This window comes from Pseudopodoces humilis, chromosome 7 (genome assembly GCF_049639895.1).
Source record: "Pseudopodoces humilis isolate 2021_Gansu_Grassland_sample_001 chromosome 7, ASM4963989v1, whole genome shotgun sequence".
In the NCBI taxonomy this organism is placed as follows: domain Eukaryota; kingdom Metazoa; phylum Chordata; class Aves; order Passeriformes; family Paridae; genus Pseudopodoces; species Pseudopodoces humilis.
Genome location: NC_142206.1, coordinates 60,716,015 through 60,732,390, shown reverse-complemented (window position 1 = coordinate 60,732,390; position 16,376 = coordinate 60,716,015). Strand labels below are relative to the sequence as shown.

General features: G+C 60.6%; 1 protein-coding gene across 1 annotated transcript; it reads right to left on the bottom strand.

Annotated features, from left to right (window-relative positions):
- Positions 1-184: 184 nt before the first annotated feature.
- On the bottom strand, positions 185-15,452 carry NID2 (nidogen 2). Its single transcript, XM_014257432.2, has 22 exons — positions 15,213-15,452; positions 14,268-14,576; positions 10,836-11,068; positions 10,277-10,605; positions 9,564-9,713; positions 9,241-9,486; positions 8,820-9,020; positions 8,477-8,695; positions 8,028-8,171; positions 7,186-7,314; positions 6,960-7,103; positions 6,761-6,880; positions 6,446-6,679; positions 5,528-5,764; positions 5,202-5,423; positions 4,908-5,077; positions 3,713-3,842; positions 2,977-3,148; positions 2,436-2,593; positions 1,790-1,913; positions 1,044-1,156; positions 185-956 (listed from the first exon to the last, which is right to left on the bottom strand). The coding sequence occupies exons 1-22, from the start codon at positions 15,399-15,401 to the stop codon at positions 946-948; spliced, it is 3,984 nt and encodes a 1,327-aa protein (XP_014112907.2). The 5' UTR covers positions 15,402-15,452; the 3' UTR covers positions 185-945.
- Positions 15,453-16,376: the final 924 nt, after the last annotated feature.

The window sequence follows — 16,376 nt, the reverse complement described above, 5'->3', positions numbered from 1 at the left end:
TTTTTTGTGTGTGTGTGTGTGTCTCTTTTTCATTGTGTTTGGTTTTATGTTGAGGGGAATGTTACATAAAATCTTCTTTTCCCAATGTCCTGCCCTAGGAAAAGTTTGCTCCTGGCTTGCTTGCTGCTTCCCCACACTGAAATAACCCCCTAAAACCCAACCAGTGAAAAACTGAATCCAAAGAGAAACTTAAACCAACCTTTTTTTTTTTTTTATTCAATTATTGAAGTAACCTAGAAAACAAGTGAAGAATTACAACGTAACTGGTATTTCTGAACATGTCTCGGTCTAGGAAGGCACTTGGAAGACCTAACAAGCATGAACAGATCAATTCTAGCATATTCTTCTAATATAAATACTAAAAGACATGCATGGAGGCAGTGGTGAAAACACAGAATCATCCTTTGGAACATCTTCAATGCCTTTGCCACATCCCATCCCTGTTCTGCTTCAGTCTTTGGCTTCAGGGCTGTTTGTTATTTAGACCCAGCAATTTACTGCATCCACAGCTTCCCATAGGCACTTTCTTATTTTTATTTTTATTTTTTTGGATAAAATGACCTCTTGGTCAGATTGTCCAAACTATGAAAAATGAATCCATTCTTCTTCCAATAAAATAAAACATTGGAGTTAAAAACAAAACAAAAAAACTACATTTTAAATCTTGCATGAGCAAGAGTTCATGGCTTGAGCTTCCCAGGACCTTTTTTTTTTTTTTCTTTTTTTTTTTTGGTGATATCTCAACGTTTTCCACTTGATAAAAAAAATACAGTAGTAAAGTCTTGAGGTATAACTATAAAAAATACTTGAAAATCTTTTGCAGGAAAGCAGGGCACTTCCTTGGCCTCGGTGAGGAACTTATCCCCTCCTCGTATGCAGTGACAGTTCTCTGGGTCTGAAATTCCTCTGGGTGCAAAGATGGTCTTTTCCTTGAAAATGGAGTTATTATTTCCTGGCTGTGGGGAGAAATGGAGATTTTTAGTGTGTCAGGCACCCAGCAGCCATCAGAATTCCCAAGGGGATGAGGTTTGGGTGGCTTTTACCTCCAGGGCAGTAGGGATAAACTGCTGTGATTCCATAGAGGTGGGATCGCTGCTCTGGAAGATATTCATCAGTGAAGGCACCCGTTTCTTTATTCACAGCTATCACTCCATCCCTGGTGAAAAAAAAGGGAGGAGAAGTGTTTTATTCCCCTATGAAACAGGTTTTTCCCCTATTTATGTGTGTTTGAGAACAGGCAGCTGGAAGGTCTGAACACCTGCAGGACAAGTGGAAAGAAGTTTGCCCTGTGAAATCCTCCTGCAGCTCAGTCAGTGCATTTCTCTCTGGTGATGCAGCCACAGAAAAGAGCCTTCCAAGGAGAGATTATCTCCCCCAGAGTCTCCTCCAAGTGTGGCAAGCTCTGAAGTGTTTGTAATCTAAGACTGGATGGGATTTGTGAGAGCTTCCAGCTGGAGTGGGAAGAGAGGCGAGTTCCTGGTGCCGAGGCAAAGGGAACGGCTGAGGACAGGATCTTCCCTTGGACCTAATCTACATCCAGAGACTTAAGCCAAGTTTCAGTTTAAAAAAAAAACAACCCCAAACCACTGTTTGTGTCCCTCCCAGGGAGCTGGGCTTGTGTGTAAACAATTCTGGGCTGAGATTTCCAAGCAGGTGTTGCTGAAGCCACGCTGGGAGACCCAGGACGGCTCTGGGGAGGCTCCAGGATTTGGGAGCAGGCTGGGATTCCTCTCAGGGAGGGGAGCTCAGCATTCCCAGCCGTGCAGGGGTTGGGATTTTTCCTGCTCACCGTCTCCAGTCCGTGTGGTAGAAGTGGTTGGCGTAGCTGATGATGCTGAAGGGGTAGTTGAGGTTGCTCTGGATGACGCGCCGGCCGGTGCCGTCTGGGAATGTGCATTCCAGGTGCTTGGTGCCTGTTCAAACACAAAATATTCCTCATCCCGCTGAAAATGCCACACCAAATATGTTCTTTGTATTTCACAGACTCACAAGGATCACGGCACACCCCAACAATCCCAGCCTGGGTATCCCTGGCAGCCTCGGGAATGTCACCATTCCCTGGGGAGCCTGGGGAAAACCCTCTGGGGGAAGAACCTTTTCCTGATTTATTACATTTTGAAACATCTTTTCACCCTAAACGTGTAGAATCATAAAATTCACGTTTGAAAAACTCCTTAAGACCAAGTCCAACCATTTCCCAGCACTGCTCCATGTCCTCAAGTGCCACATCCACACGGCTTTCAAATCCCTCAGGGAACAAGGACTCCAGCACTGCCCTGAGCAACGACATTTGCCAGGAATACTTCCTAAATATTTCCTAAAATCCAATCTAAACCACAATACTGGAGCCCACAGGTAGCACCGGACTGAAGACATCCAGGATTTTCCCTTGAGGCTCAGTGTGACATTCTCTGATCCATCCCTGGGGACATTACCTGCATCAGCCCAGCACAGCAGCTTGGAGAAGGGGTCAAAAGTCAGGCCATTGGGCAAACCAATGTCTGTGTGCACCAGAACCCTCCTGTTGGCTCCATTGACGGTGGAAGTTTCGATTTTGGGAGCTTCACGATTCCAGTCCGTCCAGTAAAGGTTGCTTGGAAAATAACGCACAAACAGGGCACGCAGCGGTAAGGAGAGGTGGGAGATTATCCCTGTTCTTGCCAGGAGCAAGGCCTGGTTTTTCCCTAATCAGTGCCTGAACCATCTTTATTTGATTAGTGAAAAAAAACCCTCTCCAAGCGAAGCAGAACGATATCAGACATGTTTACGACCCAAACCGCGGCTCCGCGACGAGGGCGAGTGAGGAGCAGCACATTTTGTATCCCAACAGCACCCTGGAGGCACGGCCTGCGTTTCCAGAGCTTTTCAAAACAATCTAAATCCCGACACCGAAACAGCAGAACCAACCCCTCCCACGGGATGCGCACATTGCAAATCCCCGTGTCCGGAATGCCCCGCGGGATTCCCGCTGCTCACCCTCGGACGGGGTCCACGGCGATGGCGCGGGGGTTGACGAGGTCGGTGTCGAAGAGCACGCGGCGCTCGGAGCCGTCCAGCCGCGCCCGCTCGATCCTGTCCAGGCCGCTGTCCGTCCAAAACACGGCCCGGCGCAGGTGGTCCACGGCCAGGCCCTCGGGGCTGATGAGTCCTGCTGGGGGATGGCCACGCTCAGGGAAACGCCGCTCCGGGATCCATCAGGCATCCCAAAGGATGGCGATGCCGTAGGATTTTAGCTTTTTTCTATTTTTCATGCCTTTGTAACCCTGCAATTCTTTAGTGGATAACTTTAAACTCCGTGTGCAGTGTCAGCTGCTGCTGCTTCCCTGCTTTGGGCAGCAATTCCCCTCCAGGCCTGGGAATCAAGGACACCTCACTGCCCCAGGCCCCAAGAGATGGAACCAAAAGTGAGTTGGGGGGAGCAAATATGGATTAAATGACTTCATTACCTGAAGCTGGAATATTAACCCCCAATATGCAAATGGACCAAACTTATAAAAGTGTAAAAACCTGTTGTCCATTTTGGGTGCAGCCCCTGGGGGGTTTTCATCTGCCAAAAATCTACCTGAAGGCCCTTCAATAAATGATGATGGTGAAGAATAAATTTATTCTCTTTGTTTTGTCTGGCCAAAAGGTGTCAGTGGGAGGACCCCGGAGCCGTGATGGGAACAGCAGATGTGGCTTTGGGCAGGTGACACTGGGGACAGGAGCACACCTGAGCTGATGATGGTCTCTGGCTCGGAGCCTGGCTCCAGCCCCGCCCGGCTGATGCTCCGGCCGGCCACGTCCGTCCAGTAGATCATCTTCTCCCGACAGTCGTAGTCGATCCCCACCACGATGGAGCCCTGCCAGGGTTGGGAGAGGGGCACGGGGTCAGATCCTCCTGGAGGAGGCTCAGGGAGCAGCCTCAACCCCCCAGCCGGCACTGAGAGCTGCCTGGGACACGCTCCAGGCGGGGAATGACGCTCAAATCCCATCTCCTCAGCAAAACCCTGCTCCGCCGGGTTCCCACTGCCCCCTCCCAGCTGAATCCTGCAGCAGAGGATTTTAGGCCAGCTGGTGCAGGCTCACACCCACATCCAGATGGATCTGAAGCCTTTGCCTGAAGGAGAGGGTGCTCCAAGAGCGAAGCCAGCCCGGGGAATGACCTTCAGGATGGGGAGAGGGAATACTTGGCAAGGTCCTTCACTTCCCCAGGGTGCAGGGAGGGTCCTGGCCCGGATTTCAGTGTTCCTCTGCCTTGGTCTGGCTTGGCTGAAGAGGCGCATGGCCACGCTCCAAGGGGAGTCCAAGGAAGGGAAAAAGGCCAGCCCTGCAGCTGGAATTTTGGGCTGTGACCAAACCTGGAGAGCTCTGGAAGCACCCAAACTCCTTCCCCTCATGAGCAGTCCCAGGTCTGGGAGCTGTCTGGGACCAGTCTCTCTGCTGGGGATGGCTGGAGGGAGGTGAAAATAGAATCCACAGAATCCCAGGATGGTTTGGGTTGGAAGGGACCTTAAAGATCATTCAGTTCCACCCCTTCCATGGGCAGGGACACCTTCCACCCACCCAGGCCTTGGATGGTTCCAGGGATCCAGGGGCAGCCACAGCTTCTCAGGGCAACCTGTGCCAGGGCCTGCCCACCCCTCAGTCAATAATTTCATCCCAATATCTCATCTAACCCTGCCCTCTGTCACTGGGAAGCCATTCCCCCTTGTCCTGCCACTTGTCCAAAGTGCCACCAAGGCAGCCAGCACAGCCAACGTCCCCAATCACCAACATCAACCCTCAAGTGGCGACCCCCTCAAACCCTGCGAGCTCGGACAAGCGGTTCAGAGCGAGCTGAAAACACCGAGTGGCAGCACCAGCCTGTCCCAAACTCCATCCCCATCCCCAGCATGCCCCCCATCCCCATCCCAAGGACACCGTACATGCAGGGAGAGCAGGGTCTTGGCCGCCTCCTTCTGCAGCCGGGTGCCGTTCAGCGGGAGGTACCCGATCTGCTGGCCCTGGGCGTAGAGCAGGAATGTCCCCGCGGCCGGTGGGGACACGTCGGGCCGGGGCTCGGGCCGGACGCTGGGAGGGGCGACGCTGGGCAGACCTGGAGTGTCGGAGGGGACAGAGATGGCTCAGGTGGCGTCGTCCCCTCGGCTCCACACCCGGAGCGGGGCGCGGTGCCGCTGCTGTCGGTGTGGCGGGGTCACTTTGGGGCGCCGGGCTCTTACAGGGTGGGGTGGTGCCGGGCTCAGAGCGCGTCCCCGGGATCTCCCGGCCGCTCTGCTCCACGCACCAGCAGTAGCCGCTGTCGCCGTGGCACTGCAGCGGGGTGAAGTCCCCGCTGGGGTCACACTGTGGCACGTACTGGTCCCCTCGGGGGCTGCCCCCGTAGTGCTCCAGCAAACTCTGCCGCCAGCGCTCGCACATGCTGGGGGGCCGCTCCGTGGGCTCTGGCACGGGAGGGTGACGGTCACCGCCCTGTTCGGGGCACTCAGGGCTTTGTAGAGCCCTGAGTCCCCCTCTCCCTGTCGAGAATGCTCCCCTGGGCACTGACCTGGGCTCCCACAGCGCGGTGGGGTGGTGCCCGGCGCCGTCCGGGTGCCGGCGATCTCCTGCCCCGCTGCATCCACGCACCAGCAGTGCCCGGAGCTGCCGTGGCACTGCAGGGGCCGGTACCGGCCCTGCTCGTCGCACTGGGGCACGTGGCCGTCACCCACGGGCGATGGCCCTGGTGGCACCTCCCGCGGGTACATCCGCGCGTGTTCGCAGGGCGTCAGCTGCTGGATGGACTCTGCCGGCGGCAAACGCCCCCACCCCGGGCTCAGGGGGTGCCAGGCAGCTCCCCTGGAGCCGCTTGGAACCCTGGCACTGCTTCTCCCCTGTCTTCCAGCACCCCTCGGTCTGGGGCGGGGGCCAGGGCTGCCCCACTCCAGCCCCCTCGACAGCTCGTGGATGTTCCCTCCATCACAAGTTGGCACAGGAGGTGGCCCAATGGCCACAGCCACTGTAACCCAATGGGCCAGGGCACCCTAAACACCCAGGAGCCCCTCGATGCACCTGCTTGGCAGCGCCCTGCCCTCAGGGAAGCCCCAGAAGGGTGGCCGGCCAGAAGGTCACAGAAGCCTTAGGGCTGGACGGGATCTCTGGAGATCCTCCAGTCCAACCTCCCTGCCAAGGCAGGGTCACCTGGAGGAGGTGACACAGGAAGGTGTCCAGCTGGGTTTGGAATATCTCCAGAGAGGGAGACTCCACATCCTCCCTGGGCAGCTTTCCCAGGGCTCTGCCACCCTCAGCGTTACGAAATTCTTCCTCCTGCTGTGGTGGAACTTCTCAAGTTTCAATTTATGTCTGTTTTGTTTATGGCTCCACTCCACTGGCTGTGGCCCCACTGTCCCCACAATGCCATTGGGACACCAGCCAGATGCCCAAGGACCCAGCCCTGCTCCCCTCAGCCCTGGAGGGGGTGACTGACCTGGGCTCCCACAGCGCGGTGGGGTGGTGCCCGGCGCCGTCCGGGTGCCGGCGATCTCCTGCCCCGCTGCATCCACGCACCAGCAGTGCCCGGAGCTGCCGTGGCACTGCAGGGGCCGGTACCGGCCCTGCTCGTCGCACTGGGGCACGTGGCCGTCACCCAGGGGTGGCACCTCCCGCGGGTACATCCGCTCGTGCTGGCAGGGCGTGAGGCGCTGCGGGTTCCCTTCCACCGCTGGAAAGGCGGAAAAGAGGAGAGTGAGGCTGGGGAAGCTGTGGCAGGCAGAGAGGGCACGGGGCTGAGCGGGCACCTCACCGTACGCGCACTGGAAGCCGTCGCCCGCGTAGCCGGGCCGGCAGCGGCAGGAGAAGGAGCCCGGGGTGTTGTAGCAGATGGCGGCCGGGTGACACGGGCTTTCGGCACACTCATCCACGTCTGTGCGGGGGAAAGGTGGCATCAGAGGGGACAGGGACACCCTGGCAGCTGTGGTGTCCCCCTCCCGTGCCCACCTTACCGGAGCAGTGGATGCCGTCGCCGGTGTAGCCGGGGAGGCACTCGCAGGTGGCGCGGCCGTCGCCGCGGGACAGGCACCGCGCCCGGTCCCCGGGAGCACAGGGGTGCCGCCCGTCCTCGCAGGGGTCACTCGCCGGTGCCAGCGCTGTGGGGACAGGGGAGGGGTGGTCAGGGCACGTCCACAGGGCACGGGAGTCGGGGACACCCCAGCCGGGGTCAGCACTTACGCACACACTGCTGCCCGTCCCCCGCCGGCCGGTACCCGCTGCGGCACTCGCAGCGGTGACTGCCCGGAACGTTCTGGCACACGGAGAAGGGGCCGCACTGGCTCAGGCCCTCGGCACATTCATCCACATCTGGAGAAAAGAGGAGACACCGGGACACTCCGATGGTGGTGGGGCACCCCCATTTTCATGGTCCTGCTGACAGGGAATATCCTGCCCCACGCTGCCCATCCTGTGTCTGTCACTGAACTTAACACAGAATTAACTTTCTAATCAGCTCAAAATAGAAGGGAAAAAAAAGAACAAGATCGATTTTGGTGTATAGTTTTGATAAATGAGCATTTGTTCAAAGCACACTGATATTCTTGACTATTTGTGTATTAAAACTTGCTTTCCCTCTCCTGAAATTAAGTGATCAGATTGGTCACTTAACCTGGGATTTTAGGGGAGGGAAGGATCCTTGAATCTCTGTGCAGTGCTACTCACTGGCACTGGGCAGCTTCTTGTGGAAAGGGACTCCAGATTTGGAAGATAAATTTACAATGTGAAGTTTGGTGTCATAGCGAAGCGACAAAGCTGGCTGGATTTATGAAACGCAGGGATTCTTTCCCCACTGGTTTTGCTTTTATCCTGCCTCTCCTGTTTTCCCCCTCCTCTTTTTCATTTGCTCCCGGAGCGCTTCTCCAGGGACCTCCAGCACCCTGCCTCAGTTTCCCCCCATGATGCATCCCTATGCTTGGTGGAGCTCTGTGGGTGCTGCGACATCCCAGCATCCCAAACACCAGTGACCACCTTGGTGCCTGATGGGGCACAGATCCACCAGCTCCCCCCGCAGCCCCGCTGACCTCGACAGCCCCGTCCGTCTCGGCGGTAGCCGGCTGCGCACTCGCACGTGTACTCTGTGCCCACGCCGGGCCGGCAGCGCGCCGGTGCCTCGCACGTGTGGGTGCCATCGTGGCACGGGCTCACCCCGGGATTCTCGGCGTCGTCTGCGGGCACAGAGGGGTTTTGGGAGGAATAAAACATCTGGGAGACACAGGGAGTGACTGTCCCCACTTATTCCCGACGCAGGCATCACCACCGTGCCGCAGCACCGTTGTCCCACACGGGGGAACGCAGCCGTGCCACCCCCACCACTCCAGCGGCGCTGCGGCTCACACCGCGTGGGAAACCCCACCTTTTCGGCTGATTTTGGGCAAAGCGAGAGCACGGCAGCTTTGGGAGACGGCGGCATCCCCGCTGGGCCCCCTGGATTGGCACAGATTGGCAGCAAGGGGCGGGTGCTGGTGCTCACCTCGTGCCGGGCCGATGCGGGCGGCCAGGGCGTAGCGCAGGACGTGCTCGTGGCTGTCAAAGAGAGCGAAGGCGCGCGCCACGGAGAGCTGCTGCCGCGCCGGCAGCCGCGAGTGCGGGCACCCCGAGAAGGTGATGTTCTGGCGCAGGCGATAGGACAAGGTCTGGTTGGTGGTGCCAGCGGCCACCACGTATTCCCGCTGGCCTGAGGATGTCACGGCTGCGGGGCGGCACGGAGAACCCCGCGGGATGTAGGAAAAACGGTGTCAGCATCGACGTGTCTCGGATGTTTTCGGGCATTCGGGGGTGGTGTGTGAGGAACACCAGGTGAGCGCAGGTCTTACCTGAGCTGGAGTAGGAGTAGAGTTCCCTGTAGGGAGTGATGTGGACGGTGATGTTCTCTGGCAGGAATGGCACCTCACCTTGGATGTGTGTCCTGAGGCTTAAATAGTTGTCTGGCCCCAGGCCCTCGGCTGTCTGAGTGACCTGCACCGTCTCCCCACCGGGGTAAAACGTCACCTCCAGGCTCTGGGTGAATTCAGCGCCTGGGCAGGAAAAGGGAACGGGCACCATTCGCAGGGACAGCCCCAAAGCATCCTTCCCTGTTACTCCAGCGTGGGGTGTCACAGCGAGAGGTGAGCACCAGCTGAGCGAGGGATCCAAGAAACCACGGAGCTGCCCTGAACCCCTGATCACCCACCCCAAGGAGCAGCCAGCAGAGGCCGCACCCCCGGGAGCTACAGCTCGTCCCAAATCCCCGCTCACCGGTGATGCTGAAGCCGTTCTCAGAGCCAGGCTCCTCCAGGGCGAAAAGCCACGCGAAGAGCCCCCCGAGGGGCAGCAGGGGCAGCAGGGCACGGGCAGCGGGCTGGGGCACCCCGCTGATGGCCGTGTAGGCTCTGCCGTCGCTGCCCACGATGTAGGCGTGCAGGTCCACGTCCTGGAAGCGGACGGACGCCTGTCCCACCCTCAGGCTCCCGCTCACCTTCCCGTTGAGGCGATGCACGGCCCCTGGGCGGGGAGACGGGCACCCCTGGCAGCGGCCACCCAGGCACGGGCTGCCCGTCCCCGCCGCCCGCCCCGCGTACCTTCGGGCAGGCACTGCCGCCCGTTCCCGTAGAAGGTGGCCCGGCAGTGGCAGCAGAAGCCGGCGGCGTAGTCGGTGCAGAAGGCGTGAGGGGAGCAGCGCCCGTGGTGCTGGGCACACGTCTCCTTGCTGGCTGCGCTGTAGGTGAACACTGGGGACAAAGGGAAAAGGTTGGGGACGCAATGACAAAGCCACCTGCCGCGGGGCGTGGGCGCCTTGCCCTCTTGGCCCCAAAACCACGGCCTGGAAGCGAGCCAGCTGCCAGCGGCGGTTCCCAAGGGAGCCGCCCGCGGCGCAGAGGGGTGGTGGAGAGCTTGGAACCTGTTGCCTGATTTCAGGCAGACCTGACAGAGATCAAATTCCTGAGGGTATTTTTGGGAGACAGCTGGCTGGGGACGGAGCTCTGCTCGCCCGGGCACGTGCCACAGCGGCTCCACAGCTGGCTCGGAGTTGGGGAGGGTGGCAAGGCCAATTGTGACCTCACGCTGGGACCTGTCCCCTGAGCATCCCACCCCATCCCCTCCTGCCTTTTCCCTCGGCAAGCCCAGCAGGCAGGGCTGCACGGGGCAGCGGGACCAGGCTGAGAGGAGGCAGCAGCTTTGCAGGAGCGGCTCCTCCAGCACCAGCTGCTTGGGAAGGGCTGAACTTGCAGCTGGGGCCTTTTTTTGGGGTCACTGTCCCCGCTGGGCCATGGCAGGGGCTGTGGCCGCTCACCATCAGGGTTGAAATGCACGTCCTCCTCCACGCCCACGCCGTGCTGGCCGGAGCTGTAGGAGGAAGGGTTGGCCGAGTGGCTCTGCTGGGTGGCAGCGTCCCCGCCGGGCTGCGGCCAGCCCTGGGTGTCCCTCCTCCCCGGAACGAAGCCCAGGAGCACCGGGGATCCGTGGCTGGGCCGCTGGGCCGTGGATGCGTGGCTGGAGAGCGGGTGGGTGTAGCTGGCGGTGCCAGGGTTGGGTGAGGCTCCTTCGCCACCCCCCGGCTCCACGTGCTCCGCGCTGCCCACGTGGAAAACCCACACGCCGGGAATTCCCGTGTTGCTCTCCCTGTGGATGCAGCACACACAATCATCATCACAGCCGTGCTGGAAAAGCCACCCCAAAGCTGGCACCACCCCTCCAGAACCCCAATACACACGTGGGGCTGAGCCCCTGCTGCAGCCCAGCAACCCCCAGCTCACCCCCCAAATTTTTCCAGCCTCCAACAGGCTCCAGGGCTGTGAGAAGGTGACTCTGCTCCCCCTGCCCACACCCACAGCCCCACAGGTTCCACTCACCTCTCCAGGACCCTCAGAGCCTGCTCGCTGCTGGCCAGGCTGTGGAAGAGCCCGTCCCTCTTCGGGTCATCGCCATCCCCCCAGCTGAAGCCCACCCTGGCTGGCAGCTCCAGCTGGACGTTGTAGGACTCCTTGGGTCGCGTCCCCAGGAACTGGAGGCCACCGTTGGGGTAGAGGAAGATGGTGTAGGTGTCCTCATCGTTGTAGGCTATGACTGCCTGGAAGGTGTTGAGCTGCCAAAGGGAGAGAGGGACAGATGGATGGCACGGAGGGGCAGGAACACGGCAGAGGAGTGAAGGAAGGGGAGCGGGGATGTGAGAGGCAGCCCCACGCACACCACAGGGCATGGAAACATCCCAAAAGGGCCCTCCAACAGAGAGACACTGACTGGGAGAGCTGGGAGTGCTCACCTGGAGAGGAGAAGGCTCCAGGGACACCTCAGAGCCCCTTGCAGGGCCTGAAGGGGCTCCAGGAGAGCTGGAGAGGGACTGGGGACAAGGGATGGAGGGACAAGACACAAGGAATGGCTCCCAGTGCCAGAGGGCAGGGATGGATGGGAGATTGGGAATTGGGAATTCCTGGCTGGGAGGGTGGTGAGGCCCTGGCACAGGGTACCCAGAGCAGCTGTGGCTGCCCCTGGATCCCTGGAAGTGCCCAAGGCCAGGCTGGGATACTGGAAGGTGTCCCTGCCATGGCAGGGGTGGCACTGGATGTTCTTTCAGGTCCCTTCCAACCCAAACCATTCCATGATCAGCCTGGAGCAGGAACTGGCTCACACCCAGCCAAACCCCGAGTGCCACATCCTGGGAAGATGCTCAGCATCCTCCTAGGAGCCCACGGCACAGCCAGGCCACTCCCTTAGTGCAAGGACGTCCCAGGAGCATCCCTGTCCACGGAACCCCTGCACTGGGAGCCCCTCACCCCTCTCCTCCCACTGACACCCCCCTGTTCCATCCCATCAGCACCAGAGGGAAACCCGCACCCCCCGCTTGTCCCTGAGAACAATTTTAGCTCGGTTTCCTCCGGAAAAAACATTCCTGCGCTCCCAGCTTCCCATACATCCCGCTATAGGCAGGCTGGCCGCCTGCCCTGCCAGCCCTGCGAGCCTTGGGGCCGTGCCAGGCACCACGGCCACAACCACGGATGGGGAGGCTCCGGAGCCAGCACAGCCCTGCCGAGCCACCCCAGAACACCCAGACACCGAGAAACCAACCCCACAGAGCTCCGGCTGCCCCGGGAAACAGCTCCAAGCAGGGAGCAGCAGCCCTTCCCACCCAGCTGCTGGAAGCAGCGCGCAGGGAACGGCGCCCGGAAAAATGATTAAAACTCCCGGTTTCACCCCTGGAGAGGTGGGAGGGAGGCTGGGGGCTCCCCCCACTCCACCCCCCCAGCACCAGCCCTGATTTTGGGGCGCAGGGCCCCCCGGAGCATCGCTGGGTTTCCTGGCAGCCCCGCGGGATATAAAGAGCCTTGTTGTGCCTGTCACACACTCGGGCATTCAGAGACCCCGAAAAGGCGGCCAAAAAGCTGGAGGGGGGTGGAATAACCCCCTCCCCCCGGGGCTGGATTCCTCCCCCACGCAGCCAAATCACAGCAGCAGCTGCAGGACTCGTTCTGCCTTGGGGTGGGTGGCGAGGGGGGACACGCTGGGTGACATCGATGTGCTGGCACAGCGGGATGAAGGGGAGGAGGGGGGAAGAGCCCGGCAAAGAGCTGCAAAGGGCAAATTCCAGCCCAAAAGGGCAAGTTTTGCTCCTACAGAAGAAGGCTCGGCCTTGTCACATTCTGCAGCCCAGGGAAATGTCACTGCAGGGACCAGGAGCGTGTCCCGAGGAGCTGGAGGGGACATGGCACTGCCAGACCTCTCACCCCACAGCTCTGGGGATTCTCTGCTCCTCATCTTAACCCAGTTTTCTACTTTGGGGGCTCAAAAGGGATTAGCTGTCACTTTCCAGGGCAGGGGGAAAGGCTTTGGAGTCAATCCTGGTTCTGAGCAGCAGGAAGGCAGCGTTTCCATAAACGCCACATTTGGTCAGGGAAAAAAAAAGAAAAGTGGTGTTTGGGGAGTTTTTTTAGCAGTTTTGGAGAAGGGGGAGCTCAGCAAAGCTGAGCAGGCACGAGCTGCATTTCAGGAGCTTTCCCTGGAGCTCCTCGTTTCCAAACAAGACCGGTTTCATTTTAAAGCCTGATCCAAACTTCTTAGAGGGGGGAAAAAAGCCACAACGGGGAAGAGGAAAGAAGAGGAGGCTGCGTTTTCGATGGCTGTGAGGTCGCTGTGAGGCCCCTGATGGCATCTCAGCTGTTTTCCCAACTTCTAAATGAGAGGAAAAAATGTGCCTTGTCTCCTTCCAAACCTCAGCCTCCTGCCTCGCTTGGCTTCCCTCTCGACAACGCGCTACCGAAGGGCCCCGGAGCGGGGGGACGCCTGGGGATGGCTCCTGGTGGCCCTTGGGGACATTTGGCTGCTGCTGGGCTTTGGGTGAGAGCCCATCACCCATCCCTGGGTATCCATCACTGGAGTTTTCCTCCTTCAGCTCGCTGGAGTCCGTGCAGCTGGCGGAGCGTCACCGTCACCTCCTCAGCGCGCCATCGGCCCGAGTGACAGCTCATGACACGGCGTTTTCGGGGACAGGCAGCGCTGGAGGTCCACCCATGTGGGTGCAGAGCACAGGTCACCCCCCCGACCTGGCAGACCACCTCTGAGTTTGTTTTCCAGGCACAAAATCAGCCCACGGTGGAAATTCCAGAGGCGGTTCCCGGCCAGCAGCGGAATCGGCGCAGGGGCAGGAGGAAAGGCCGGCCCCGAGCCACCAGTAAAGGTCAGGAGCACAATGGGTGACCTAAAGCAGGGCCACCCCCAGCTGCCCCCAGCCACCCTCTGCCCTGCAAGGCCAGAGCTACCAGCACTGGAAAGCTTTGTCCGAATAGAACCAGAATCATGGAATGGTTTGGGTCGAGGGGATCTTAAAATTCATCTCATCCCACCCCCTGCCATGGCAGGGACACCTTCTGCCATCCCAGGCTGTTCCAAGCCCTTTCCAACCTGGCCTTGGGCACTTCCAGGGATCCAGGGGCAGCCACAGCTGCTCTGGGCACCCTGTGCCAGGGCCTCACAACCCTCCCAGCCAAGAATTCCTGATCTAAGATCGGATCCAAGCAATGTGAAGCCATTCTCCCTTGTCCTGTCACTCCATGTCCTTGAAGACAACCTCCAAACCTCTTGTGGCCAACAGCCCCACCACTGCCACAGCTCTGAGCAGAGGGGGAAAGCCCCATGTTCCTCCTTGTGCTCACCCAAGGATGGATGGATGGATGGAGCCACCATCCAGCTGCTCAGAAAGAAAAGAATCAGCACTTTGGGAACCACACGAGAAAAACTCATCCTCCCATGATACACAGGATGGGCATCCAAGCTCTGTCCCTTGGCCTCACCTTCCTGGAGGGCTCGCTGTCCTGGGAGAGCTCCTGGTAGGCGCCCACGTCCTCCCAGGTGGCAATGAAGGCATTGGTGGGCACGAAGGCAGCGGCAGAGCGGGGAAACCCGGCCTGGATGTATCCCACAGCCTGGTCCAGCGCTTCCCGAGAGTCATCCTGCCGGTAGTAGATGTTCCCTCTGTCCCCGGAGGTGTCGAGGTCGGCCAGGAAGGGGGCGATGACGGGGAAGTCTGTGGGGAAATCGTCATCCACGTACTGGGTCTCCCTGGGGAAATCCTGGGTGGAGATGACCCCGTTGGTCCCCACCTGCGGGGAGAGCGGTGCAGGGTGCTCAGGAGCTGCAGGGGTGCCACCACTGCCGGTCCCCTGTCCCTGTCCCCCCCTCCTCGGCGCAGTGGGAGCCCTGAGGCCGCGTGGCCCCATCCGGCCGGGCAGAAAACAAAAGACCTCGGGCTCCTCCGGCCCCCAGGGAGCTGCAGCTCAGGGGCCATCCCAGCTGCAGCCGCTGCCGGCGGGGAACAGCTGCGGGGAGGAGAAAGCCTTCTTGTTCCTCCGCAGCCGGAGACAGCGGGCAGGGGGAGAGGGATGGAGGGAGGGAGGGATGGATGGATGGGGACAAAAGCACGTGCGGTGGGACAGCCAAGGTGCACATGGAGGGGCAGGGACGGGCAGGAGCAGGAGGAGGAGGAGGAAAGGCAGGGGAGGAAGGACGGAAAGATGGAGGGATGAAAAGCCAGAAGGAAGGAGGGATGGTGGGACAGAGGGATGGAGGGAAGCAGAGCGGGAAGACGGAGAGAGACAGGGCTGAAAGGAGGGAGAGACAGAGGGTGGAGAGACGGAGGGACAGAGGGAGATGATGGAGAGGGGGAAGCGGGGTAGGGAGTGAGGGCGGCAGGGGGGGAGGAGGGCAGGGAAGGAGAGGGGAGCGGGGCCGGGACTCACGTAGAGGCGGCGGGCAGCGCGGCCGTAGAGGCGCAGGGCGCGGCGGAGCAGCACCCCGGGAGAACTCTCATCGTCCCCGGGCCGGAGCCGGGCATCGCCGCGGGCCGGGCCGTGCGGGAGCAGCCCCGGCCGGGAAAGGGCTGCCCCCACCGCCAGCACCGCCGCCAGCACCTCCAGCACCGCCCGCATCCCGACACCGGCCACGGCAGCGGGAGAGCCCGAGCGGAGCGGCGGAGCCGAGCGGAGCCGCACGGACCGGACGGGGCGACCCCGGCCCCGCGGGGAGGGACGGGGAGTGGCCCGAGGGGAGTGGCCAAGCTGCGGCCGTCCCCGTGCTGGGCCAATCGGATTTTACCCAAAATCCGTCCAGGCTTCGGGCACCCCTCCGCTCCCCTCATCCCCGCATCTCACGGGCCGGTACCGGCATCCCGGGGGGAGCGGGGTACCAGAGCGGCGCCGGGTCGAGGCGGGGGATGAGTGGGACCCGTGCCCCGCATTCCCCCCGCCTCGCCCCAACGCCCCCGGGGCCGGGCCCGAGTCCAGCCGGGGTCGGGGCCGGGGTCGCGGCGTGGGCGGGAGGCTCTGGCCGCTCCCCGCTCGCTCCCTCGGATCCTGCTCCCTTGAGCCGGGAAGAAACGTGACTCCTCATCCGCAGGGGACCCGCGGGAGGGGGACAGGGGCCAAAATCTGCCGTGCAGCTCAAGGGCAGGCGGTCAGCGAGCGGCCCCCCACGCACGGCCGGCCGGGAGCGGGGTCAGCGCTGTTTATCCTTCCTCTCCATCATCCATCATCTCCGCCCGGAGAGCTCTGCAGCGGCCCATGGATCCGGGAGGGTTTGCATTTGGGTCGGGGGGTCGGAGCACCCGCGGTGGTGGAGGGGAGGAAGAGCTCAAATCCCGGCAGCTGCACTCCGTGAGTGCTCCTGGAAATCCGGGCTGGGAGCAGCCAAAAGCTCAGCTCCAACTTCCTGGAGCTTTTCCCCCTTCTCTGGCCTGGAGGCTGCATCTGTCCCGAGGCACAGCCATGCCCGAGGAATTCCAGATAACCAGGAGGGAAGTGTCAAACCCCTGTAGGCTGTCGGGAGAAATAAATCAGGGACACATTCATGGCATTCCCGACGGGAATCCTCACTCGGGAAGCGGCCAGACACTGTCACACTGTTGC

Excerpts from the sequence above, each read along its gene's own strand:
- NID2 (XM_014257432.2), bottom strand. The coding sequence starts at position 15,401 with ATGCGGGCGGTGCTGGAGGTGCTGGCGGCGGTGCTGGCGGTGGGGGCA. Across the intron at positions 7,315-8,027 it reads AGACGGACGGGGCTGTCGAG|ATGTGGATGAATGTGCCGAG; the intron begins GTCAGCGGGGCT and ends TCTTTTCTCCAG. Across the intron at positions 2,594-2,976 it reads GCCGTGGACCCCGTCCGAGG|CAACCTTTACTGGACGGACT; the intron begins GTGAGCAGCGGG and ends TTATTTTCCAAG.